The 27860-nt window shown below is 53.8% G+C and overlaps 1 protein-coding gene across 1 annotated transcript; it reads left to right on the forward strand.

Annotated features, from left to right (window-relative positions):
- Positions 1–443: 443 nt before the first annotated feature.
- klf7b (Kruppel like factor 7b) lies at positions 444–27860 on the forward strand. Its single transcript, XM_066687394.1, has 4 exons — positions 444–935; positions 19431–20055; positions 22204–22327; positions 22967–27860. Exons 1-4 carry the CDS (start codon positions 834–836, stop codon positions 23016–23018), a joined length of 903 nt encoding a protein of 300 aa, XP_066543491.1. The 5' UTR covers positions 444–833; the 3' UTR covers positions 23019–27860.

Raw genomic sequence — 27860 nt, forward strand, 5'->3', positions numbered from 1 at the left:
TTATTTTGTTAAATTGTGTCAAACCGTGTGCAGCACCTTTGCGCTAACAGAGACAACAGCACAGAACAAAATAAGACATTTCAGAAAATGTGTTACAAAGTAGCGAGCGTCTGTTCCTTTTTATACTTTCTTTTCTTTTTCCACGAACTGTTGCGCCTCTCTCTCTCTCTCTCTCTCTCTCTCTCTCTCCTCTCACTGTGTGTGTGGAAGCCGCTTCAGCGGTTATATAGCGCTCTAAAAATAGCTCCCCTTTCACTGCCATGTATGGTTGGATTGACAGGTCCCCGCAGCCAATCGCACGCCTGGGACCGGCCCCGACCCCGCCCCCGCATCCTATTCGCGCCGCCCCCATTGGCCAGCAGTGAGATCATCAGCCCTCTTTACCGTATATGGTCACGCACGGGGATGATTGGCACCCCCCCGCCGGCCCGGGGCTCGCGCTGCTCGGTGCTCAGCTCGCGGCTCTCGCTCGCGCACGCACAGCCTCCCGCAAACATGCGCCCCGCACCGCCACGAGCGCAGCCTGCCAGCCGGCCGTGCGGTCCTCGCTGCACCTAGATGCGTCCCTGCCCGGACTGAGCCCCAGCGCCCCCCCCGGGATCGCTGTCACTGGTTCGGGGGATCCGGATAGCTCTGCCCTCTGCCCGGTGCCCTCTCTGATGCGGGGCGCATCTCTCTCCCCTGCCCTCGGCGTGGGACGGCGCACACGGATGCCAAGGCTGCTTTTGGGGTTTTCCTCCGTGAAGGAGAAGTGGGCTTTCCTTTTTGGTGGATCAAAGTAGTTTCCCCCCCCTTTTCCCCTTGTTTTTTTGTGTCGATCGACAGTCTTCATCATGGACGTGTTGGCGAATTACAGTATTTTCCAGGAGCTCCAGCTGGTGCACGACACCGGCTACTTCTCCGCGATGCCCTCCCTGGAGGAGAACTGGCAGCAGGTGACCGGGTTTAGTTACTGTAACTGTTACTGTATCATGATGGTGTCAATCACAGCGCACTGTAACTGTTACTGTAGTAATGATGGCAAAGCATGACTGACTGGAGCTGGTAGTGCAGTAATGGGAGTGAATGCCGGGCTTGGTCGCTGTAATAGTGGAGTTACAGCACTTTCCTGATTTAGTTTGTGTCTCAGCAGTGCCTGTGTCATTATGCGCGTTTGTGTGCCGCGGTGCACGGTTTAACCCTCCCGAAGCGCTTGCCGTGTGTGTGACAACGAGTGCGCCTGTGCGTGTGTGCGATACTGGAGCTCTGCACTCGGGCCAGCGGCTCTGAGATCAAACCGAAACAAGTGCTGCCTTCGCCCGGCGTTGTTGTGCGCAGACCGGGGCCCGGGTCGGTGCTGCTGGGCGGTGTGGGAGCGACGCGGGACCGACCTCTGCTCCTGTCGGTGCTGCTGCGGGGGGGTTGTTAATGACGGAATAAAGACAGATTCGAAACCAAAGACAGCAACGCCACTGTCAGTCTACTGTCGAGGTGTCACTCACAGTTGATCCATGTGTAAGTGCCCAAACAAAGACATCATGTTCAACTGTATGGTTCTGACTTGCGGTGGCTGTGAGGAGGAGTGCGGGGAGTCAGCGCTGCACGGAGGGCAGTGAGGGGAGATGATGGGAGATGTGTGGAGATGTGTGGAGATGTGTGGAGATGATGGGAGATGTGTGGAGATGCTCAGTGCGCTGCTGCTCCGGAAAACCTGCAAGAGTGCGATCTGAGACACCCATTCATTGCAATTAAGGCATCCACAGCACTGGCAGACAAAGCCATATATATACACCTGGCTACACTGAGGTAGTAATACAGTGCAAGGCGTTTTTTATATTTGATGGTTGAGGAATTATTACTATTATTGTTATTATTAGCTTTTAATGTTCTGCCAATATTTGTTTCCTGACTTTACATTGCATTTGGAAAAGCAGTGGAGTCTTTATTTCTGTGCTCAGTTCATTGTCACCACCTTTTGAATGGGAGATAATGCCATGTCGAGTTTCTTTGTGTGTCTCAGTGTGTGTGAGAGGGAGAGACAGACAGACAGACAGATAATGTGCACACAGCAGAAGAATGCAAATCCGAGCAGCTCCAGCGCCAGGCAGCTCATGCTGGGCTGTGCAGCATACATGCATTCACATCAGCAGCTAATTGTCTTTCCATGTGCTCTGCTGGCAGGAAATGCATGAAGCCATGATTGAAGTTTTTGTCTCAGTGTTTCCAGCCTGTCTCCCCCCCCCCACTCTTCAGACGTGGTGACTTCTCCTGCCTCAATGGAGAGCTGCGGTCTCTGGAGTCCGTGTGTGTGTTCAGTGAGAGGACACTCTGTCAGTCAGTCGAGTCGGTTGACAGCCCGTTGGCTCTTCTTTGTGCATTCTGTATAACTTCAAATGATGGGTTTTATATATGTATTTATGTGTGTATGCATGTATGAGCTTATTTATTAGTTTATTTTCCTACTATATTATTTTTGCACCTTTCACATGCACACACACACGCACACACACACAAATGCACACATACACAAGATTCTTCGTGCCGAGACCACGTCCTCCCCTCTCACGGGTGTCAGACAGTCACTTCACACACTGACCGCTTTTTCTCCAAGAGCAGACGAACAAAAAAGACAAAAATGTGCAAAAAGAGCAACGAAACGAATGAGAATCCTTTTCCGCGTGCACAGCGTCCCTCAATCGCACCATCTGCCAAGTGACCTGGGCACCTGCAGGGATAGTTTGATTTATTTCATTCAGATTCGAACAACGCTCAGACACAGGGAATTGGTGTATTCCCAATCCGGCCCGTGCAGGCTGGTCAGCACCGGTCCTGGCACCGAAGAATCCTGCCAGGCTCTGACTGGTTATCAGCATTCGAGAGACTTCTGTGCAGCTGGGCTGAGGGAACGAGCCAAGTCTGTGTCTCAAATCTGCTCAGATGTGTTGTTTGCCCCTCATACCTCACTCTCAATATTCCCCTGAAACTGAGCTCCTCTCAGCCTAGATGCAGCTTCACTGAGCATGAGCTGAAGGGAAGCACAGAGGTGACACAGGACCTAGATTTTAGGCTGCTGCTTATGTCCACAGGGACGTGTGCTTGTGTGTGCATGTGTGTGTGTGTATTTGAAGTCTGTGCGGAGGAACCAAACAAAGAAACAATACACACAAAAACAGAACTGGTTACTCTATGACAAGACAATGCGATACAGGCTGTGATTGCTGCTTCAGATCTGTGCGTTTCCTTTCATGCCCGAGACATGATGCGTCGTCTGCTCAGTCCACTGCAGCAGTCGGGCCACGATGGACGCCACGTGTGCCACTTGGGTTTCAGAGCTCCAGGTGGGGAGGGGGAAAAAAATACACCAGGCCGGGGGTTTCACTGTGGACATGACGTTTCTGTCTGTCAACCTGTCTGTAATAAAGTCTTCAAGACTGACGTGTGCACAAGCTGTATCCCCCAGACAGCAGCCTGAACAAAGACACCATCTTTCATTGTCACCAGAGAGAGAGCGAGAGAGAGAGAGAGAGAGAGAAGTGACAGAGAGAGATGAAGGGAGAGAGAGAGAGAGAGAAACGTGTCTCACCAGTCTTGCCCACCGTAATCATTAGCCCACGAAATGTAGATAATTGTTGGGACCCAGAGGAGGGTTAATTCCAGGGGAGCTGGCGAGACCTGCCCTCACTAGCTGGCTGGCGTTCGGCGGCACCGCGGTCCCTGTCTGCCGAGCGAGAGTCACCTCTGTGGCAGACAGGAGAGCAGGTGCGCCGCTGTGATGGCGAAACCAAAGCAGCAAACAACATGATTAAAATAAGCAGAGTCAGATGGCCTAATTAGCTGGCGAGCGGCGTCACCTGTGAGTAGGGGGGTGATTGGAGTGGCGCCACTGAGGGCTGGTGGCTCCCTGCGCTGCGCTGCGGTGGAGAACAGGGCGGCCTGGCCGTCTGTCCGTCCCTCGGTCTCTGTCCGTCTGTCCGTCCCTCTGTCTCTGTCCGTCTGTCCGTCCCTCCCCTTTTCCGTGCGTCTTATCAACGCGCTGTGCAGCCCCCCGGCCCACTCTGTTATTTCCCATGAATTCCCTGCCTGATCCAGTCTCGAGTGTCGGGCCGGGGAAAGTGGGTCACTGCGAGTCCTTTTGTTTCTGCGCTGCGGACTGAGACGTCTCTGTGTCTACTGTGTCTGGTCCGTTGTGGTTATTCCAGTTATTATAATTATTATTATTATAATTGTTGATGATTTATTTTTGAAATGCTTCCTCCAGTGTTGCATATTTGACCTCAAGTCATGGGGATTCCTGTATTTGGTTGCATTTCTGTGTTTAATCAAGTCCAGTCGAGGAGAGGGACGTCGACAGGGCCAAGAGGTGTCCGTCGACACCGAGATTTCTGTCTCCTTGTGGCTGAGGATGCGTTCCTCTTTTTTTCCCTTCAATGTTTGTGCAGTGCGGTGTGCAGTGCAGTGTGCAGTGCGGTGTGCTGTGCAGTGTGCAGTCTGCGGTGTGCAGTGCAGTGTGCGGTGCGGTGTGCAGTGCGGTGCGGTGTGCGGTGCGGTGTGCAGTGCGGTGTGCAGTGTGGTGTGCAGTGCGGTTTGTCGTCGTTTGCCAGAACAGAAGAAAGCCCCAGTAATCGTGGCCCTCTCTGAACCTCTTTCTCTGAGCTGCGGAGTCGCACAGATAATGAAAATCATGTGTGCCTGTCTGTGTCGGCCTGCCGTCGCCTCCTGCGTGCAGCAGCGGCCAAGTTGTGCAATCCAATAGCTTGCACACTCATGTTTTGCACACACACACACACACACACACACACACACACGCTCTCCATGATTCAGTCCTATAGACGCTCTCAACAGACTCCCTGATTGACTGTCGAGCATCTCTGGGTTTTTTCGGTTGGTTTGTTCGCTTGCTTCTGGTGTTGTCCTGTTCGTGTGGCAGAGGCCCGCCGAGCCGCAACACAGTTCTTGTGCGCCGGCCTTCAGACTGTCTGGGGCCACGATCGCCAGGGGTCAAGGGAGTCTGTACCTCGGAGGGGGGACCAATTCTCCTTTATCGTGTAACACTAGAGCACAGAGGAGACAAAGATGAGACCCGGGGGCCGCATTCCTGCTCTGGTAGTTGCCTGTGAAAGACGGTCCACCTCCTAATTTTGGCGGGGGGCACAGAGCTGTCCTGGCTGGTGGTCTGGCTGGGCTGTAACTCTGACCAGCTGCTGGTGTCTGTGAGCGGGGCGGCGCGCTCCTCGCTGGGGTGCCGTGACCCAGGTGGTCAGAATCAGTTTCAGATCAAGGGTGTCTCTGTGAAATTAATTTCCTGCAGCCCTGAGGTGCTTTCTGCAGTTTTTATTATTATTATTATTATTATTATTTTTATTACAACCAAAGCTTCAGTTCGGCTAATTGGGCTCATTATTTAATTATCGTGGCTAATTTCACAGAATTCTCCCCAGGCCTCACATGATATCTATACTGTGCGTTTTAAATTGGTGGAATCGGGGGGCACTCTTCAGTGATTCCGCTGGAGCGTGTCGGTGGATTAACACCGCATTCACGGCGTCCGGCTGTGGGGTGAGATGGGATGATGTCATTTGAGGACCGGTGATTGATGGACCACCGTCCAAAGCTGTGTGCTGCTGCTCTGCCGTCAGTGACCGCTACTGTGGGGGGGGACAGACTGTCTTCAACTCTTACGACTGGGTCATTTTTTGAATGCATGGGCGTTCGTTTGAAATCTCTCTTTCTTTCTCTCTCTGTCTCTCTCTCCGTCTTCCTCTCTCTGTGTCTGTGTCTCTCTCTGTGTGTCTCTCTCTGTCTCCCTCTGTCTTGCTCCGTCCTCGTGGTCTCTGCTGGTGTCGCTGCACAGAACATTCTGACCGGACCCTGTGGGGGGTGAGGCTCAGAGCGGGTTTGGTTTTGCGCAGCCTAGACTGAACAACACAGGGGCGGTCCTCTGTCCGGGCCCGACGGAGAGCCGATGGGGCCCACAGGCTCGGAAACAAACCTGGCGTATCTGGGGGAGGCAGCAGCGGGGGTGCCCGGACTCAGGCACCATTTACAGAGTGCATTCCAGTGCAGCCGTTCACAGGGCTGAGCCAGCGGCCGACTGTGATTCAGATCCGCTCTCCTGACTCGTGGTTTTCAGAGCTGGCACGCTGGCGGTTTTCTTTTTTGAAGGCCTGCAGTCTTTCAATTAATTAATGGAAGTATTTAATTGTATTCATTCATCTCCTTCACCCTTTAAAGCCACCGTTTAGTTTACACTGCTCCTTGCTCTGATTCTCACAGGAACAGCAGACGATTTTATTTTATTTTAAGTGCGGCAGCTACACAGCCTGGACGTCTCAACGTGAACACTAAAAATTGTCCCTTCCAGACCAAATGATGACTCCAACAGCCCCCCCCCCACCCCACTGGTGTCCAATGCAGACCGCAGTGCGTGCCGGTGTTGGCCGTCCACCAAAAAGGTGTTGGATTTTGAACTTTCGGTTTGGTCTCAGTGGAGCCGTCTCCTCTCAGCACCCTGTAAACATGAGGCATGATGGTTGCGTGTCCCCCATGTCAGGGCAGTCAGGGCGCTGTGAGCTCTGTGGCTGACGGAGATATACTGACCCCTGCACGCATCCGTGCTCCGTCTCCACCTCGTCTTCTGTCTAGATTCCTTTTTATCTTTTCTCTTGCTTGTTTTCTTTCTCCTGTAAATGGCATAGATGTTTTGTAGTAACCCAGCTGGGTCTTTCGCCGCGCCGGGATCCTCTGGCAGGACAGCACTTCCTCTGAGCGCTCTTCTCAGGAGGCCCAGGGTGACACACTGGGGCGTCCCGCTGACTGCGCTCAGTCCGGGGCTGCAGAGTGGCACAGCCACTGCGGTGCATTATGGGAAGCAGGCGTGGGGTTGTCCGGTGTTGGTGAGATTAATCTGGATGCCCCAGGGAAAGATGTGGATATAGTATAGTATCCCGATGCCGGGACACTGAGAACAGAAAGCTGGAACAGGGGTTTACAGCAGTCGGACACATCTAAGCCGCAGATTCTTGCTGTAGCAGTTTTTGTTCTTATGATTTCTCTGCTGGCGGCCTGTGTGATGAGAAATGCACATCTACTGCAGAGTTTCTGCTGCTCAAGAATTACAGAGCGGGTTCATGAATAATATATTGGGTTGTTATTATTATTTTTTGTAGTTGCTTAAGGAAACGTTCTTTTGAAGGCATCTGAGTGCAGTCTGTGTGAGAAGCAGCCACTGGGTATTGAACCGAAGGCCATTTTCACACAGAGGAATTCATCTTTATTTAACAGCTCCTGGGGTTCAAACACAAGAGTTGCAAAATTGGACTCACTCTCTCCCCCCTCCATCTCTCTCTCTCTCTCTCTCCCGCTCTCTCCCACATGGGGTTGATTTAACTGTATGGAAATCGCATTGCTATGGCTACTATCTGAAATGGCTTCAATAGGACTTCAAAGCGTACGAGGAAGTGTGAAATCACTTCTTTATGCGCTTACCTGTACAACCCCCCGAGAGGTCTATGTTCCCCTGCGTTTTACCTCTCCGAAACGCCACTGTGAGTTTCGTTGGCGACCTGGAACTGTTTGAATGTGGGTCACGCTGTCGCGGAGAAGTTGTGAACTTCAGCAACACAGCGATTTCACAACTCAGCGTGTGACCGCAGAACATGCACGCTCTCACAACCACTGGGGATGATGCACTGATCGGAGATTGAGGCGCACAGACACACACACACACACACACACACACACACACACACACTGGGCTTCAGTGCGGGCGAGAAAAGGCATGGCTCACGATAACTTGGCTAACTAGCAACAGGTGTTGTCAGGGAGGAGCGGGTCAGCTGTGTGCCAGGCGGAAGTGACGTGCGTTTAGATGTTTGTTTCTGGTATGGTGTTAGTCATGAATGACATGAACTCCTGCCAGCCAGTTACAAGGCCAGGGCCCAGTCACAAGGGCTGCGGTGTTGTCATAGTTTTCCCTTCAAAACAACGAACAACAAAAAGCCCTGAATAATTACACTCCTTGTGGCCACAACTCGGAGACACTAAATGCGGGTTCCTGAGCGCAGATTTGCATCGCAGTACTGTTTGGATAAACACAAGGGATGTGTGTGTCAGAGAGAGAGAGCGTGTGTGTGCGTGTGTGTGTATGTGTCTGTGTGTGAATATATGTGTGCTTGCAGTTCTGAAACTGCTCTGTAAACATGCCTGATACGACGGCAAATGAGCTGCAGCCATGTTTTCTGTAACCTTTAGACCGTCCATGTAACCCAGTCCCACGCACACACGCACACACACACACACACACACACACACACACACACATAAGCCTGGGACAGCGGGTACGAGCTGCGGTATGCCAGCAATGCCAGGAATGCTAAAGCTGCCTTCACCCTCCCCCAATCACAAAAACAACTCTGGGACAATTCAGACGAGGGTATGTTCGTGTGCCGTGGTCGCTCAGGTGCCAGTGCTATGTGACGTGGGTCTGAGGTCCTGGGGGGAGCTGAAGGGAAGAAGACCCGCCCCAGGACCTCAGACCTATGTCCAACAGTCAGAGCTGTGCAGAACTGAGTCTTTACAACCAGTAGAGAGGTCAGCCCACCTCTTTCCCAGCCCCCCAGCCCTGTCCCACCCCCCCTCAGCTCAGGAAGCCCTGCCCTTGTTTATCACAGTGCAACCCCCCCTGGACACCTGAGGCAGCGCCCCCGGCCCTCCCAGCCGGCCTGCGCTCACAGCTGCTGTTATTGCAGCCCCTCAGACCTGCGTGTGCCATTGTTGTTCTTGTGCTTTACTTTAAGCCTCGGCAGCTCCCGCTGAGTGGCACCAGTTGGCCTGTTTTATATAAATATGCAGAGAGAGATGTGTATCCTGCTGGTGCTGTCTATATAATATATAGGTTGTGTGCATTAGTGCTGCATCTCTCCCTGCTGCAATGCATACCAATTCCCCTCCACCCCCATTGCTTCTCTCGGCCGTGTTTACGGAGGGAGGCACACCTGAGAGCGCCTGGTATTTACAGCTTTTTGGGGGAGAGAAAAATGAAAAAAAACAGGAGATCATTTTGGCCCTCCAGTTGCCTGCAGGCGCTCGCTGCCTCTGAGTGATCGTGCGGGACGGGGCACGCGGAGACGGCGCTCCCGGGGGTGGGGGAGAAGCAGCCGCGCCGGTGCTATGTGGGTCAGGAGCTATTTTCGTCTGTGATGTCATGACGGATACCTGCGGGACGGCCCAGGGACCGGAGCCCGGCTCTCTATCAGAGTCTGTATCTGTTTCTGAGCGCGTTCCCTGCTCTGCACCGCGATCTGAACTGGCTTCAGTAGCGCAAACCCCGTGTCCTCCTCTCCCTCTCTCCGGACGCGCTCTCCTATCGCCCAGCGGAACTCTCCTTTGGCACAAGTCAGACCTCCGGGACCCAATGTGGCTGAAGAAAGACGCACGCACCTCGCGCTTCCTGTGTGTGTTTTCACGTACGTTTTGTCCTCTGCTCTGGCTGCAGTGTAGACAGATATACAATACTGGCCCCTCCCTCAGTGGTGATGCTCATCGTAAGTAATGATGGCCACCCCATCCCATCCCATCATGTCAGTGTCCCTGGCAGGTGTAAGAGCACAGAGTCTGCCACGTCAGGCCTCAGTGCAGGAGAAAGTGCAGGCACACAAGGGACGCCAGGCCTATTTGCATGCCCAGTCCAGTATCAGGTCTCAAACTGACAGCCAACACCCCCCCCCCCCCCCCGACTGAAGGAGCAGAGTCCCAGCATTATTCTAGTCTCATAAATACATCAGTCAGGGGCCACATGGTGAGTCAGGGACCCGGTGGTTTATCAGCACAAGGCGCGCTATCACAGGTGAGCTCATTTGCTGCACGGGAAGTGGATGAGGTCATCGTTTCACTGAAAGCATGTGAGAGTATCAGCTACGGTGTGTGTGTGTGTGTGTGTGTGTGTTTGCGCCTGTCTGTTAGTGCCTGTTAGTCCAGCGGTGCTGAAATTCGGTGAATCATCCAGAGCTCCGGCTTGTTCCTGTGGAGGCCGCCGGTGTTGTATTTCCTGTCGTCGGTGTGGTCTGTTTGATTCCTAAACCCTGCCGCCACGCCAGCGGTGCTTTCAGCTCTGCGTGGATTTTCTTGATGTCATTTTATTTATTATTTTTTGCATGGATTTCAAAGACTGATGCCCCCCACCAGAGAGATGGAGAGGCACTGTGGCTTCACCTGAGAGTCCGGGCCGCATCCCTGTGCATTGATCCTCAGTGGGGACTGTGTATTTCCAGTGTGGGATCAATCGCACTGCTTTAAATGTGTGCAGGTTATGTACATATTTCAGGACACCAGCTTTCTCTCTCTCTCTCTCCTTTTTCTCTCCCTTCATTTGCACGGGTTCCCCCTCAGGCGCTTTGTTTTAGACAGTATTGAATTATATATGCAAAAAGAAACCCAAATGGCCCTCACCGGCCGCAGGGCTCCAATATCTCTGTCTCTCCCCTGCCAGCGACTTTAGATGTTTTAGAATGATATGAAATAAATTAAAATAGTGAAGAACAATGGCGAGAGAAGAATCCAGTGAGTGTGCCGGAGCAGCGACCGGCCACCGGCAGACCGGCGACTGATTGTCCTGATTCCACGGGGTAACCTCGAGTGTCATGTGACTGAGAGCGTTTCATAAGCGCTTTACTTGTCATCACAGCACGAGATTGTTCTTGCAGGGAAATCAGCGCTGACGTTAGGAAGTGTCATCGTGAGCGTGAATGTGTGCACAGCCAGGGCAGGGGGCAGGAGTGGGGCAGTGGGGCCCCTAAGAGAAGCGGGGCAGCCGAGTGGAGTGGGGGTGGTGGAGGCTCCAGACTGGTAACCAGTGGGTTGGGTTTTGAAATCCCAGCTGAGACGGTGTGTACCCTGTGCAGACTTACTTGTGCCAACCGACCCACAGACACTGGCTGTAAGTGGCTGTGGGTAAACGTGACGGACGAATCAATCGATTTCCACAGTGGGGCTGTCGGGGCTGATATGGGACAAAGGGACTGAGTGCGTGGAGCAGGCCGTCTCACCGGTCAGCGGGGGGACACGTCCTCATCCTGTCCGCGATGCCCAGTGTCCTGTGCCCTGTGCTGAGGGCTGCAGAGCCCTCGGACGGCCAAGGACGGCGAGACGGATGCGGGGCTTTTCTCTTTTTATATAAATATCTTATTCGTCCCATTTTCTGGTACTTCGATGATCTGAGCTGCGGATCCCCAATCGCCCCCTGTAGAGGAACTGGGTCAGAGTCATAAGCAGTAAAATTGCGAAGGCTGGAATGTTCATTAAAAATGTTTCATATATATTTAAACATATAAATTTTTTAACAATCACAGCCTCTATTCGGAGGGTCTTCCTGCTCTTCGCCTGTTGTCTCCAGGTTTTAATTAAGCGGAAAAGTCAGCTTTGATTCCTCGCCGCTCCGTCACCACTCAGAGAGTTCCCCGCGTCCCGTTATCTGTGCTGAAGTACAGTGTGGGTCGAGCGCGGAGAGCCTGAACTCCTGCCTGGGTCTTTCTCCCCTCACACACACACACACACTGGTCTCTACACGTTCCTCCCTGAAGCCGCTGACCTCAACAGGAGAGCATGCTGGGAAACCTGTGCGGAGGAGATAACAGCTGTTTTCTCGTTCTGCTCGTTAACATCTGAGGAAGACCTTGAAACTCTGGTTCGGGTTTCAACACTTTGTTGTTTCTTGTTTTTTTTCTAGCCAGCATGGCTAGTGATACTGGTACTGTAGGCCCAGCTGGCCCAGCCCGGCCTCTCTGCAGGCCCTGTGTGTGGGTTTGCGGTAATCTGAATGGCATGGTTAGAAACCTTAGCTTTCGCTGGGATATCGATATGTTTTCCACTGGTTTGAAGTTCAGGACAGGAAGTTGTGTCTTTCATAATCATAATAAAACACAAACCATCTGCATTGAAACAGTTACGGTGCTGGTACAGTAACAGACCGTCTGCAATGGCAACGCAGCCGAGGATGTCCTGGCCCGGTGTCTGTGCTGCCATTGTTGTAAAAGAGAGGAAAATCCAGCTGTGTTATTCAGCAAGGCCTCCAGTGTCTGCTTCAGGACCCTCAAGTCCCCTGGCTGGAGCTCCCCGGGCAGCACAGGGTTAACTCCCCATCTGTGTCACTGGGATCCCAAGGGCCCACACACAGCTCTGATATAGCGCCCCTCCTGTACCACCTGAGCAGCGTTGAGACGGACAGCGGCTCCTCTTTCGGGAAGAGATGAAATGGGAAGAGTGCAGGGGTGAGTGCTTGGGGGGCTGCAGGGAGGCTGTCGCTCACTGTGTGCTCAGGGGGGCGTGTTGTCAGTGTCTGACCTGACGCAGTGGTCATATGTGGCTCAGTGGTGCAGAGCGCATGCAGACGGATGGGGAGTCCACACGTGTGACTCTTTGCATTGTTGTTGTTGTGTGTGAGTGTGTGGCGTGGCTTGGCCTCGCTGTGTGCGATTGCAACTCCTCTGTCCAGTAATCGGCTGACTGCCCTGCCTGTCCAGGCTGTTTGCCCAGCCACGCTGTGTCTCTGTAGCCAAAATCCAGCCACTCTGACCGCCGGCATCGATCGCCACTGCGAGACCAGAGCCCCCTCTGCCACGGGCAGCAGTCTGGAGCGAGTAACCCGAGCCGTCACCACCATGCCCTGCACACACTCCTCTCTCTCTCCATCTCTCCTCCCTTTGTCTCCTGCTCCCCCCCCGACTCTCCACTCCTCTCCTCTGTCTCGTTTACTTTTGCTTTCTCTTTTGTCTTTTTATCCTGTTGCCTTTGTATCCCTCTCTCCTCCCCCTGTTATCCACATTCTCTCTCTCGCGCGCTCTGTCTTTTTTTCCTGCTATGCAAATATTGCCGATTAGCCTGGCACACGGCACCACAGCCTCAATATCCGTCTCACAGACGTCCAATCTCTTTAACAAGCTGTTATGAGAGGGTCGCAAAAATAAATCCCCGTCCCCCGTCAATGGGATTGAGCCGGACGTAATCCTGACGGAGCGATTTAACCACAATCACAGTGTCCCGATTAGATTAGCCGGGCCCCCGCCAGCCAGGCCCCATTAGCAGCCCTGTACACAGATAAACAGCAGCTTGTGGAAATCCAGTTAAAGCAAGACAAGGATCTGCCTTCCGCAGCGGGCGTCCCGGCTCAGTGTTGGGGGGATTATCCCCTTTCCCCGACTGCACCGGCCTGCCGTCCCCTTCACTCTATCCCAGGCAGCGCCGCCGGGTGGGCTTGGGACCCCATGGCCGCAGAGTGCGAGTGGAGAGCGCGAGTGTCCCGTAGAGAGGGAGAGAGAGTGGAGATGTTTTTTAGGTACCACTTAAAGCACCACCTCCAGTCACCTCGATCAGGGTGAGAAACCCAGCTTGGCACACGCCTCTGAGATATTATGAACAGCTCAGACGTGTCGTTCCAGCGTAATAGTTTCGTTGATGCTGTTTCTATGCCATTTCGAAGTGTGTTGTTTTATCCGTTTACAGTATCTGAGCCGGGGCCTGACAGACGTGTGTGCTGGTAGAATTTCACTGACAGTTGTTTCCGGGGACAAGTCGCAGGGCGGGATGCTGGCCGGGTGCCGTACGATCCCGCCTCTGTGGGTTCCGCAGTGGCCGACACGCAAAACATGCTTCCCGGTTCAGGTGCCGCACTGCCACCAGTGGAAAAAACAACCTAGATATCTGTACACTTGCAGGGTCCTTGGTCCCTCGGCGTGCAGCGAAGCTGTGTGTCTGGCAGGGGATCGCTATGTCTGTGGCAGCGGGGCCTGCGGCGCCGGCTCTCCACTGCAGTGTGGGGGGGCGGTGGCGTGTTGGTGCGCCTTCACTCACCTGTCTAGACAGCAGGGCAGGGAGGGGGCGAGCGAGAGAGGGAGCCCAGGGGTGCAGCACAGACAGAACAGGCCTCCAGCTCTCTCTCTCTCTCTCTCTCTCTCTCTCTCTCTCCCGAAGGCTGCTGCGCTTCCCTAAATTAAGAGTAAATGGCCCCCCCCACCCTTGCGGAGCGTGGTTGAAATGCTGTGCACTAGGATGGGACCGGGGGCCTTAATTACTACCACTGCGAGTTATTCTTTCGTTTGTATACAGTGTGCAGTGAGTTGATGTCAGTACGATGTTATTTTTGAATTTCAGGCTCAGCGAGGTTGTTTGTTGTTTTAGTATAATGGCAACTTTGCTTCTGGCATTCGCAGGCTATTGTTCCTCGGCTCTGTGAGTGTGTGTCTGTGAGTTGGTGTGGGTCTGTGTGTGTGTGGCTACCTTCACTCATTGTAATGACCGGAACACAGTGATTTGGCCTGACGATCCTGTAGAGGAAAGGTCAGAAGAGGGGAATTGTGGGCTTCTTTCGCTTCCCTTATTGGCATCGGGTCCTGTTGGCCAGTTTCTCACCCGCTGACATTTATTCATTCATTTAAAAACAGGCTTTTGTTTCTGAAAAGCGAAAGGGTGTTTTTCAAGAACATCTATTCAGGGACTGTAACCTCAGCGGCCGCGGGGCATCGCTGTGCGAAAGGCAGGAGTTTCAGGTGATTCCACAGATGAGTCACGGTGTGGCGTGCTCGCCCCCCCACACGCAGGTCACACGGCCTCACGGTCTGGGCTGCTGTGAAACCCCTCAGAGTTGTGTCCCAGGAGGTTATTGTTGCTGTGAATGCCCCTCTCAGTCCGGCACTCAAACACAGCCCTTGCTTGTCGGTCGCTGAGGGTCTCGGAGGGTCTTGGCTGACAGGAAGCCGGAGCCGTGACTGAGAGCGCCGGCCCGGGGCAGGAAACGCACGGGGAAGGAAGTGGAGCGTAGGCTGGGGCAGGAAGGGGAAGACACAATAGTGGGACAGAGAGCATTAGCCTGATTTTCCTCCTCGGGGTAGAAAGGCAGATCAGCGGGATAGGAGTTTTGGCGGCCGGGAGAGGGAGAGATGTGGGGGTGTTGGGGAAGTGTTATTGTTCTCCTTTCCTTGGCCCTTCCGTGTAGATTTGAATGGTGATATCCCATTGAGAAAAACAAAGCCCCCACGGCCCGGGTCAGCTGATGTTCTCAGGTTTTTTCCATGCTCTTTCAGGCTGCAGTGAACGAGTGTTTGTGCACAGTGCCGCGGTACAGAGACGGGGCGGCCCACACAAGTGTCCCAGGGACCACCCGTGGCCCGTGAAGACCACCTGTGTCCGAAAGTCTCCTGAGCTGGAGTGGAAATTTGGGGGAGGGGAGGACACACAAAGTGAGAGAGAGAGAGAGAGAGAGAGAGAGAGAGAGAGAGAGAGAGAGAGAGAGAGAGAGGGAGGGAGAGATTTCCTGTTCCTGTCTGGGATTCTGCCACAGAATGAGTGGAATTATCCAGCTAGGACATTGTGAGACATTCCTGGGTTGGGATCCCTGGAACGGGAATGTCAGTGGACATGGGAACCCGATAGAGGAATGTCTTACAATGTCCCAGCTGCATAATTCCACTCATTCTGCGCTGCACAGCTGCACCCACGGGGGACGGGCCGATTCCCAGACCCCTCACCCAGCACTCATGGCCGCGGGGCTGCAGCAGGCGAGACGGGGTCGCGGTCAGGTGTGTTGCGGAGCGGTGTTGAGTCATTTCCCCTGCCGGGCTGCCCTGCGTGGCGAGGAGACCAGCCAGGACCCCCACATCAACCCTTCTCTCAGCGGACAGCGCCGGCCGCAGGACTGAAATGCATCAGTCGTCCCGTTTGTTTTAAGATATTTTCTCACCTGCTAAACCGGAGTTCGTAGTCGTTTGGGTGTGTTTTGGTGGGTTAAACGTGGAGACTGGTGCCGGAGTTCTGACTGGGCCGTTTGCCTCGTTGACACTGGGCCCACACTGCTCCCAGACTGGGGGACGTGGGGACAGAGGGGACCCCGCTACATTGAACAGGGCATCACTGCAGCATGGGGGTCAGAAAGAAATAAAATATATAAAATAAGATATGGCTATATATATAGAAATGTGTAAAACAAACAATAGCCACAGCGTGCCCCTGCTCTTTATGAAAGAGGCCGTGGATGTGGTGAGTTTCCCCGCTGTGCCGTGTGATGCCGGCGCCATTGCGCTCTGTGGCAGCGAGCCAAGAGAAACAGGATTAAATTATCCCAAAATTAAAAGGGCGAATCTGCCTTGTCTGCATTAGCAGCTGTTTGCATTTGTCTTCAGGTCTCTCTGTGCACTATTCATTTATTTTTATAACCCGTTTTTATTAGCCCGGTCGGGAAGCTGTCAGCCGAGGACGGCTCTCCGGCGCTAATTGCCTCGCCGTCTGAAGGGTGTCGGAGTGAGTGAGCGAGCGAGTGCGAGTGTGGGGGAGAGGAGGGATGGAGGGATGCGATGCGAGTTTCTTTTTTTCCTTTTTTTTATTCCTCGTGGAGCATCTGGGATGGGAGTGAGAGAGAGAGAGAGGAGGGCGAGTTAATGGAGCTGGGGATGGGGGGACGGTGGGGGAGGGGCAGGACGAGCGAGAGTCTGGGCCGCCCCCCGCCCTCCCCAGCTGCCCCCGCGCTGTGGCACAGGTGCGGAGACGGGGCCGTGGGTCGCGCTGGCACAGCAGGAGCGTCTGAGCCGGGGCCGCTCCGGCACGGGCAGCTTATTAAATTTTCATCTGGAGGGCTGAGAGGTGACGGGGGGGGGGTTGCGGTGCTCTGTCTGCCCCCAAGAGCAGCTCTCAATGTCGGCCCCCCACCTGAGCACAGAGGGAGAGTGTGTGTGTGTGTGTGTGTGTGAAAAAGGAGGAGAGGAAGGATAAAGAGAGAGGGGAAAAGAGAGGAAGGAAGGAGCGCGAGTGTCGAAGGGAGCGCTGATATTGAGAAGCCAGGTGTTGAGGCTCAGTACTTGAGCGGCCGGTAGCAGGCGTTACAGTGCGTGTCTGGGGGGGTCCTATATGTGTTAAATGCAATAACGCCCCCCCCAGCCAGGTCTGTACCCATGTGTAGCCCAGTCTGGGGGCCGCAGTCTCTCCCCAATGTATTGATGGATACATAGGCTGTATTTAATGAGAACTACATTAATTGCGGAATAACATAATTGCAAATGAAGGGAGTGCATAGTGTCATCTACAACTGTATATATGTACAGTGCATGTGTGTGTATGTATAGTATGTGTGTTTATATGTACAGTGCATGTGTGTGTCTGTACAGTATGTGTTTATATATTGTGTTTGAATGTACATCTGTGTGTTCGAGGAGGCCGTTTTATCAAAGTGGACATGGCAGCAATGTGAGGCTTTTACGGTGTGCGTGTGTCTTTCCTTTGTGTTTGCAGTCAGGGAAAAGCACCCTTAGTCTCTGCAGTATCTGTGATGGATTTGTTTGTACGCAGAGGGGTGAAATCATGTTGGTGCCCCAGAGTGGGAGCCCCCTCACCTGGCTGTGTCAGTCTGACGCCCTGCCCGCTGTTGGGGGCGAACTCTGAGATGCCCCCAGCAGCTGGTGATGAGATGCTGGCACGTCTCACCGGTGCCGCTCCCAGACTGCGGTAATCGCTGCATCGTTAAGGAGTTAATGAGGCGGCCGGTAGACGACTGTCCTCGGCTCATTCTTGTTTCCAGCTAATTTCTTTTTGTTATTTGTTTTGGAAATTTGTGCAAATGATCATCCTCGGGCTCAGCTAGAACGCACTCTCAACAATGACTGATATTTACAATCAGTGTTAAGATTGGACACCTTTTTGCAGCTTTATCTTACACAACATTACGATTACTATTTTTTTCCACTGTGTAGAGCAAACTCCAGGAACATCTAAGATACTAATCCAGTTCGGAGAGACACATTCCACACACACACATCAACGGGGACAGGCCACGAAAGACACTGGACTGTCTCTGTCCCCACTAGACTGTGTCCGTCCCCACTGTCCCCACAGTCTTCCTGACCCCCGGAGCCGTCCTCTTTGCCCAGGGCAGAGCAGGACACCACTGTGTGGGAGGCGTCCGCGGGGTCTGGGAACCGAGCGGAGACACACCGCTCCTCCGGCTCAGTCTGGGAGGGGAAGGAAGTTGCAGTTTTTTATTGATCGATTGATCGACTTTTCCTGGGATCAGCAGATCGGCTGCACCAGGCCGTGTTTTTTCCTGGGAGTCATTCGGTCGGCTAATTGCTCATCAGTGCTCTCTGTGAGGGGAGGGGGGCTTCAAACGCTGCCTGATAAAAGATGGAGGGGAAGAAGGAAAAAAACGCTTTAATTAAAACCACTTCTTTGTACACAAATGTATCTGGAATTCTAAAGGGTGAAAATTAAACGATATGCAGTTTGGGGTCTTATTGCCCTGTGGACTTATTTGACAACTCTGCAGTGCTTAGAGCAAGGGCAAGAGATAGAGAAGGAGAGAGGGAGAGATAGAGAGGGGGACAGAGAGAGATAGAGAGGGGGACAGAGAGGGAGAGATAGAGAGAGGGAGAGATAGAGAGGGGGACAGAGGGAGAGAGGGGAACAGAGGTGGAGAAGAAGAGAGTGAGAGCGAGAGAGTGAGAGGGAGACTGCTCAGTGTGGATCCACAGCAGAGTCCCGCTGAGGAAACTTCCCCTCCAGACGCGCCCCGCACTCCCGGGGGGGTTTTACTCAGTCAGTGAAAACCCGCTTTATCTGTCTGGTGTTTAAGCAGAAGAGCTCGGCTGCGCAGGTGTGTGCCGGGAGGCCAGAGTCCTGCAGCAGTTTTGAGTTGTTTTCATTCCTGCCCGAATTGTGCATTGCGAGTGTTTTCCCCCCGTTGTTCTTGTTTAATCGCTGACTTACGTGTATAATAGAGCTCAAAAGCGCTCCCTGAAAAGCCTTCACGCAAGGATAGCATCTTTCCGCAAGCAAAGCCAGCAGCAGTGATGAAAATAAAAGGCATTGAGAGAGACAGGCGTATTTCTGTGGTGTTTTGTCTTGTTCGGTTTTGTTCTGTGACTCTATTATTCGTCTGGGACAGCCACGGTCTTCCCCCCCGGGAGAGACGAGCCCCGATCCCTTTATTCTCTGGATAAAGAAAATACACACGGAACGAGTGTGTGGTGAGCGCCAGGCCAAGGAGTCTGAGCACAGAGAGGAGACGGGCATGGCTTCCGCTGTCAGACTGCTGCGAGAACAGGCCAGAGAATTCACACACACATGCACACGCACGCACATTTATAAAACACACTCCACACTAAGTGTACACTGGTGTCCTGGCCAGGTAGTAAACCACACAGCCACAGCCAGGAAGCGCTGCGTGAATCTTCCAGGATTTGTCTCTTTCTCCGGATTTGGCAGCTGAGTTGCATTAGCTTCAGCATGGGGCTCAGAGTTGCGCTGACACGGGCCGCTGTGCTGTTCTTCGACTGTGTCCCTGACCGTGTCTGTGTCTCCGACTGTATTGTGACCGTGTCCGTGTCTGTCCTGTGACCGTGTCCGTGACCGCGACAGCGCTGTGCGTCAGTCCGCACGCTGAGCTCCGTCACTGACCCGCCTCCCTCTCTGCCCCGCAGACCTGCCTGGAGCTGGAGCGGTACCTGCAGACGGAGCCCAAGAAGCTGACGGAGCTGTTTGACGAGGATCTGGACTGCTTGCTGGCCCCCGCCTTCATGAAGGGTGACAGCGACAGCGAGGACACCCAGGACCCCCTGCTGGCCAGCCTGCCCGAGCGGCCCGGCCCCCCGCCGGCGCCGCCGCTGTCTCGGGACAAGCTGCCGTCCACCGCGCCCACCGGCACGCACACCCCCAACTCTGCGTCCTCCAAGGAGGCCGGCGGGGGGGTGAACGCGGCGCAGCTGAGCGCCGTGACCTCGCTGACCCCGCCCTCGTCCCCGGAGCTGGGCCGCCACCTGGTCAAGACCGCGCAGACTCTCACGGCCGCCGTGGACGGCACGCTGACCCTCAAGCTGGTGACCAAGAAAGTGGGGCTGGGGGCGGCCAAGCTGGTTGCCTCGACGGCCCTGGCCTCACCCTCCAAGGGGACGCAGAGCGACGGGGAGCAGGGTGGCGGCGGGGGGGCGGCAGCTCCCGAGATCTCCCCTGAGAACAAGAAGCGGGTCCATCGCTGCCAGTTCAACGGCTGCAGGAAGGTGTACACCAAGAGCTCCCACCTGAAGGCGCACCAAAGAACTCACACAGGTGAGCCAGGTGTTGGGGGGGCGGCTTGCTCTTGCAACAGGGCTGCGGACCCTGACTCCATCAGTTTTAAACGTTCTCTGAAGAAAAGAGAAAAACATGGCTGCGTAATTTGTACTAATTTGCTAAGAAGATGTTAAATAGTATCAAGAGTTTAAACATTTATAAACGACACATCCTGCCTATGAAATATGCAGGACCCCCCTCCCCCCCCCCACTGGCGCCAGGCTGCACTGGGGAGGAGGCTGCAAAACACACACACACACACACACCCACGCGCACACACACACACTCTCACTCACACACACACACGCACACACACACACACACACGCATACACACACTCACGCACACACACACACACACACGCATACACACACTCACGCACACACTCACGCACACACTCACGCGCGCACACACACACACACACACTCTCACTCACACACACACACACCCACGCGCACACACACACTCTCACTCACACACACGCATACACACACACACTCACTCACACACACTCACGCACACACACACGCACACACACACACACACGCACACACACACACACACACGCAGCTGAAGACACAGAGCTGAATGTTCCCATTTGTTCATTACAAGACAAGCTCAGAGATGTAATTAGCTTAATCCTCTTTTTTTGGTTATTATTTCCATAAATTACTGACACAGCGAGAGAGATGAAGATTAGGGCCGGGCTTAACGCGCCTGTATGGAAATGACACGGTCCCGCTCTGAATGGCGTCCGCCGGGCCGATAAGCAGCCCAACAATGGGATTTGGGGGGTAAGCGATGTTCGGCCCCTCTGTCTGGAAGCTCATTATGTGCCGCCCGAATTGGAAACTTCAGGGGAAATAATGGAGCATAAATGGCTTTCACCCCGTGACTCTGACAACCTCCGGGATCATAATAGCTTGTTCTATCTGCAGTTGACTGGGAAAATGTAATTAACTGCAGCCCTGGCACCTGTGAGGCTGGCGGGGGGCAGGGTGGGGGGGGCGGCGGAGTGGGGGGGGGGCAGCAGTTGCCAGGGAACCGCATCAGCACCAGGCGAGGGTCGGTAATTGGCTGATTATCCGATGCTGTGGGCTCCGGTCTCGGCCGGCTGCTGTTTGCCGGGCCCCCCCCGCCCCCCCGTCTCCCTCAGTCTTGGTTGCCGGGCAACTGCATCACGCTCGGTGTGTGTGAGCCCTAATTGGCTCCCGGAGCCGCGCGGTCCGTGGGCGCCGGATTCGGCCGGCTACTCCTCCGTCTCGTTGCTAAGCTCCGCGGCTCCGAGCCCTGATTGGCTGGTGCTCCGGTTGCCGTGGGTGCAGGTCCCAGCCTGCCTAGCTAGCTGCTGTCGGGCCCCTGGGGTGATATGGAGGGCAATTACTGGGAGAGGGGTGTGAGCCGAACGCTGCCTCCCACACCTGCGTCCCCTCCGCAGTGCTCGCAGCAGGCCGGGGGAGAGGGGAGCGTCTGCGGGGGCTCCAGAAGAAGAGCATCATGGGAAAATACAGCGCCAGAGCCTCCGGGCCTCGTCTCGGAGTAACGGGCACAAGTCCGGGGATGGAGCCCGCGGGCCCGTCTGAGCGCATGCTGCTGTGCTTTTGTGTAGGTGCTCAAAGAAACCGAACAATAAACCGGCGAAGAAACGGCGAAAGAGGAAAAGCGGTTGAACGTAATGAGTGAGATTCCTGAAGCCCCGAGCATTTACATACCTGTGTCTCTCAACCAGCACACGTAATGTGCTTTAAATACAACATCCCATGACCAGCACTGGAGTCTGAGTGCAGATCACTGAGTGCAGGTTTATGCATCAGATTTGTCAGAATCCATTTGGACGGACAAATATTATTATGATTATAATTTGTTTTATTATTATTACACATTCAGTTCCTGATTGTAGATTTGCAATTCGAGGATGCCTGTCTCCGCGCTCTGTCCTGCACCCTGAGCAGTACTCACTGTTATACTGTGTCCACACACACACACCTCCCCTCGATGGGCAGGACCGGGAGTTAAAAGTCTGTGAGCCAGTGGGACAGAAATGGACCGGCCCGGGGAAGAAAGGGCAAAGGTGTTGTGTCATATGTGTTCGACACAGGGCCGTGTCCTGGCGTGTACTGACTTGACCATCTGTCCCCCCCGCAGGTGAGAAGCCGTACAAGTGCTCGTGGGAAGGGTGCGAGTGGCGCTTCGCCCGCAGCGACGAGTTGACCAGGCACTACCGCAAACACACGGGCGCCAAGCCGTTCAAGTGCAACCACTGCGACAGGTGAGCCACACACACACGCACACGGATATGGAGACTCTCACACACACACACACACACGCACACGGACATGGAGACTCGCACACACGCACACACGTACATGGACACGGAGACTCACACACACACGCACATGGACACAGAGACTCACACACACACACGTACATGGACATGGAGACTCACACGCTCATGGACATGCACATACATACACACAGACACACACACACATGACACAGACATGGACACACACACAGTGCTCCTATGAGTCACAGTCTCAGGCTGTTACAGTAGTGGCCCCCCTCCCAACCTACTGTAAGTACGGTGCTCTGCAGCTGCCCCCCCGCCTGCCCTCAGTGACCCCGCCTCGTCTGCAGAGGACCCCCCGCCACTCAGACGCCCGGGGGCAGGGCTGGGGGTGCTGGGGGGCTCAGTGTCCTGCCGGGTGTGCGATGCTGGTGTTGCACGGGACACCAGCTGGCAAACAGGCCCCTGGCACCGCCTGGCCTCCCCATCTGTGCAGCCCGGCCCAGCTCGGCCCGGCGCCCTGCTCCTGTGTTCGTGTGCGTGTGTGTGCTGTGTGTTTGCCATGCAGTGTGTGTGCGTTGTGTGAGCTGTGCAGCCTGACGGCCTGTCTGCGTGTTTCAGGTGTTTCTCCCGGTCGGACCACCTGGCTCTGCACATGAAGAGGCACATCTGAGAGGGAGCCCTGCCCCCCCCACGCCCAGCAGAGCTTTCAGCGGCCACAGCCACCAACAGCAGGGAGAGCGAGGGAGCGAGGGAGAGAGAAAGAGCAAGGGAGCAGCGGAGGACAAATTTTTTAAGCGCACATTTTTCTTAAGACTCCTTCATCTTGTAGCAGATATGCGATTAGCCATGCCTTACCAACAAAGCCACGGGATGGGAGTCAGACACTGCCAAACGATTGCTGATCCAGTCAAGCCTCATAAATATATATATATACATGTGTGTGTGTGTGTATATATATATATATATATATATATGTAATTATTACATGTTTTCCATGATATACTGTTATCTGAGCTACAGGCGCCCTGGCAGCAGTGAGTCTGCAGTGCGATCTCTCTGGACCCCCCCTGGCCGAAGCTGCTCAGAAATCATTGGACATTTGACTCCCTGTTCCTCCCGCCGTGTCCGTTCCCTCCTCCTCTCCCATTTGTCTGCCCCCCCACCCCAAACCCAAAGGAGACGCAACACAAGACTACACAAACTCCACTGTGGGGAGACGACAAACAAAGAAACTGATCAAACTGTGGAAACCAAAAGAGAGAAGAGTGGGGCAGGCTGGGACAGGGCGGGGGGGCGCTCCTTGCCTCACTGGGACGCCGGACGCCTCACCGGCCACGACCGCGCAGCGACACTTTCTTGCCTTTTTTTACTTTGTATATTTTGTTTGTTTGCGTTTGTTTTTGTTTTGTAAGTCTATTCTGAGCTGAAATGTCTTAAAACTCACTGAGACTGTTTGCCTTTGCGGACGATCGCGTGTCGACGGGGATCGGAAGCGAGAGAAAGACGAGAAAAAAGCAGCTGCTATGAGGCGCGGACTACAAAAGGAGGACGACAAACTGAGAACGAGGCACAAGGCTTGGCGCTCTCGGGCCACGGAAGGGAAGGCCTGCGTCCGTTCGTTTGTGATCGTTTCTATTTATTTGTTTTTGTTTGATTTCGTTTCGTTGTTCACTCACCTGGAACAACTCCACAGCGTACCTCTCTCCAGGCTTACCTTCTCATCTGCAGCCTACAAAACTTGAACTGCTCTTCGGCATTAAGAGCCTTCCTCGTCTGTGTGGGACCAGCTCTGCCACACCGATCCTCCTCTTCCTCAGACAGCCAGGAGGGGCGGGGGGACGACAATGACACGCGACTTTGAGGAGACCCCGTCACTCGTCCTCCCGCCCCGCCCACAAAGAAACAACACGCCGACATGTCAACTCCAGACAAACTTGCCTGTCTGTTACCCTGTTGTCTGCACTGACTTTTTAAATGTTCTCCGTGTTTTGTTTTGTTTTTCTTAAAAAAAGAAAATGGGAAAAAAAAAAATACACACCAACACACACACAAGCACCCACTGACACACACACACACACAGGCATTCACTGACACACACACACAGGCATTCACCGACACACACACACAGACACACACACACTGACACACACACACAGCCATTCACTGACACACACACACACTGACACACCGACACACACACTCACAGACCAGACCCACGCAGGCACACACGCACACAACACTTTTTCTTTGCTCGCAGCTTTTTGTTATGAAAAGAAAAGAAAAAAATCAAGGGGAAAAAAACGAAACAAGAACAGTTCTGATGGTTCCTGGCGGGCCTGCGCCGCTGCCCGGGACTCGTTGTCTTGCAGCCGATAGCGTCTCTCCGGGGGCGCGAATCATGCCAAATTGTGTGAAGATCTGCGTACCTTATTCCCTCCTGTATTCGCAGTTTGCGGTGGCGTGTGCGAGCTGCGCACGAGTGCCGTGTGACTCACAGGGGGCCGGATGAGGTCTGTGTTTCTGAGCATGCCCAGAAGGCTGCCGAGCCCGGAGGTCCGTCCCCGGGGGGCAGCCGTATCTGGTCGATACGAACAATCAAGTCCGATTATTATTCTCAGCGATGTTTTCCGTTTTCCTCAAGCACTTTGTTTGAGTCTCCCAGCGAAGCTCCGGGATCAGTCCCCAACCAGGCCTGCGAGAGAGTGGCCCCCATCGCCGCGCCGCTCTCCTGCCCCACCGTGCGGCTGAGGCCACGGTTTTGAGGGGTGGGAAGGGAAAAGCAGCCGAGACCCCCGACTGTCACGATTTTATAAGGGAGCTCTGAACAGGGATCTCTGAAGTGACACGTTTGTGAGGCTCCTGACAGCGTCCGGTCCTCCATCTCGTGTCTGGCCAGCTGTGCGTCCCCGACCCCTGGGGCGGCACACCTGACTCCTCCGCTGCATCACGAGCCTTTGCCCCGGGTAATTGTCTTAATTGAGTTTCGGGAAAAGAGGCCAATTAAGCCATTAGCCGTCGATTAAATAATGAAAGTAGTAGCCATGTAGCCATTAGATCAAGGGCCTGCAGTGCGGTGGATTAGGAGAGTGACGGGAGCCAGCCCCAGGGTCCTAGTGTCTACCCTCTCCTTTTTCCTTCTCTCGCCATCATCGTTACCCAGCATGCACGACTGCCCTCCCCCGCCACTGTGACCTGCACTCCGCACCCCCTTTCCAAATTCACTCTTCTGTTCCAGCTGACCTGGTGATTCGATCACCTGGCGCAACACAGACACGCACCCGTACATCAGAGTATAATTGGAGAAAAATCACAGAACACAGACACGTACTGTATTTCAGAGTGTCCGTGGAGAAAAACACGCCAAACCAGATGTGTGTCTGTGTATCTCTCTTTGAAATCTCACAACCACGGTATTGCTTGGCTTCCTGCACTCGCCTGAAGAGCAGCAAACAACAATACGGGGATTTGTTCAAAATATATATGATGCACGTTTAAAAAAGAAAACAAAGATACATTTTTGCCCGAGTCCAGCCCCTCCATTTCAGAAAGGATTGCCGAGTGGTGGTGAGGAGGTACACTAGACTAAACTAATATCAACTGATCAGATCTCGCTGCGAACGCGCACATCAGTGCCCCCTCTCCCTCTCTCCCTCCCTCTCTCTCTCTCTCTCTCTCTCTCTGTGTGATTGTTTAATCCCTCCCTCCCAAAAAAAGACACAGCGGCCATCCCAGTGTGATCGGCTTGCGGAAAGATGCAAAATGCACATTTACACTTTTCCAAAGATTGAGCGGTAACGCTGTAAATAAGTGAGCAAAGTGGATAAATCAATCTTTCCCTTCATTCTTGGCCCCCTGAAAACCCCGAGCTGCCCCCCCGCCCGAGCTGCCCCGTGCACTGGACACGGCCCGGGAACGAGGCGCTGCAGGACGGCAACCGAACACGCTGTAGACGTTCAGTCCTCCGTTGACTTTATCAGTACAGTTTGATGTACAGAGTGATGTGGGTTTAGTTTTATAAGGTCCTTATTGCCTGTAACTGCAGGATGTACATTTAGCAAAAACAACAAAAACAACAAAAAAATACAAAAACACAAAAAAACACTCCCCCTCATAAAAAAAAAATACAAAAAACATAAAAAACACAAAAAAATAAATAACGCAGGCTTCAGGTCATCGGTGACTTGTATGAGTTGTGATGAATTAAAAGTGTTCTTCTTAGCCACAGCAAAACATTTCAGTCCATGATCCGCACTCTGTGTTCTGCTAGCCTAGCCTGTCTGTTCGAGCACTCCTCTGTCAAAGTGTCCACTTAACATGTTCTGATGCCCGAGAATGCGGTGCCCACCTCACACAAACCCCCCCGCCGCGGGCGCCTGGGCCAGCCCGGGCCTGAGCTGGACGCTGGGAGGCGCTGGTTCTGACCCCAGCTCTCCGGACCAGGTCCCCAGCCCTCGTGGGTACTGCGCTCTTGGGTCTGTTTATATCTGCTGTGATTGTCCATACTCCTTGTGTCCTTGTGTTAGACCAGGGGTTCACCATTCCGCTCCTCCTGCCCCAGCTCCGCTCCCACCACCACCACCACCACCCTGACCCGCGGACCCCCGGACCCCGTGCCCGGGCCCTCGCCACAGTCTGGGAGAATTAATCTCTCGGTCCATGCATTCTGGGAGAGAGAATTTCGCAGTGCATTCTGGGAGTTGAGTGTCTGTGCTGGGCAGCTCTCTCTTCTCTCCCCCCATCTCTCTCTCTCCGTCTGGGCTGAAGGGCCCCGGGGTCTGGAGCTCGGAGACAGAGGGTCCGCCCTCAATCCCTCAGACAGCCCTGAACTGTGTTATTGTGCATTTTCTACAGGCCTTGCTATTTCATTGTTTTTTTGGTTCTGTTTTGGTTCGGTTCGGTTTGGTTTCCTTTGCCTCGTGTAAGTCCGGAGAGACAGGGCTCGACGCCGCACACGGTTAGTGAGAGTGCCGGGCCGGTACCTGTAAGCGTTCTGCAGACGTCGGTCCTGGAGGTGCCCAAGGAGAACTCTGACCTTGCTCGGGGTCTCCACAAGTGCTTCTCGTTCGCCAGTCGGGGGACTCGGCGGCCGGGTTTCCGGTCCGCTCCTCGGCCCTGTGCTCTGTTTTCATTATTGAAGACGCCACGCCTTCACCGAGACCCCCTCCCTGTCACTCACCGCCCCCCCAGCCCCAGCACTCCCCAGCACCCCCCACCCACCGGCACAGTGCTTACTTCTGTCATTGACACTTTCTTTTTTTTTTTCTTTTTTTTTAAGTTTTTGGTTGTTTATTTTTTAATTTTGCTGTAAAAAGTGTTTAAAAAATATTATTATTTGTATTATATGATGTTAGTACGGTAATGTTCTTTATTAAGGAAGAAGAAAATTTATTTTTGTTACTGGTCTGTTTCATAATTCTTTTTTAAATTGGTATTGTAAGATATCTATGCAAGAACTGTTCTGTGGAGCATTTTTATTTAAGAATGTACTATGTGTAATAAATGGTAGAATCTG

The sequence above is a fragment of the Amia ocellicauda genome, chromosome 16 (assembly GCF_036373705.1).
Source record: "Amia ocellicauda isolate fAmiCal2 chromosome 16, fAmiCal2.hap1, whole genome shotgun sequence".
NCBI lineage: Eukaryota > Metazoa > Chordata > Actinopteri > Amiiformes > Amiidae > Amia > Amia ocellicauda.

Coding starts and splice junctions, on each gene's coding strand:
- klf7b (XM_066687394.1), top strand. CDS start 834: ATGGACGTGTTGGCGAATTACAGTATTTTCCAGGAGCTCCAGCTGGTG. Junction 20,056..22,203: donor GCACCAAAGAACTCACACAG/GTGAGCCAGGTG, acceptor TCCCCCCCGCAG/GTGAGAAGCCGTACAAGTGC. Junction 22,328..22,966: donor AAGTGCAACCACTGCGACAG/GTGAGCCACACA, acceptor TGCGTGTTTCAG/GTGTTTCTCCCGGTCGGACC.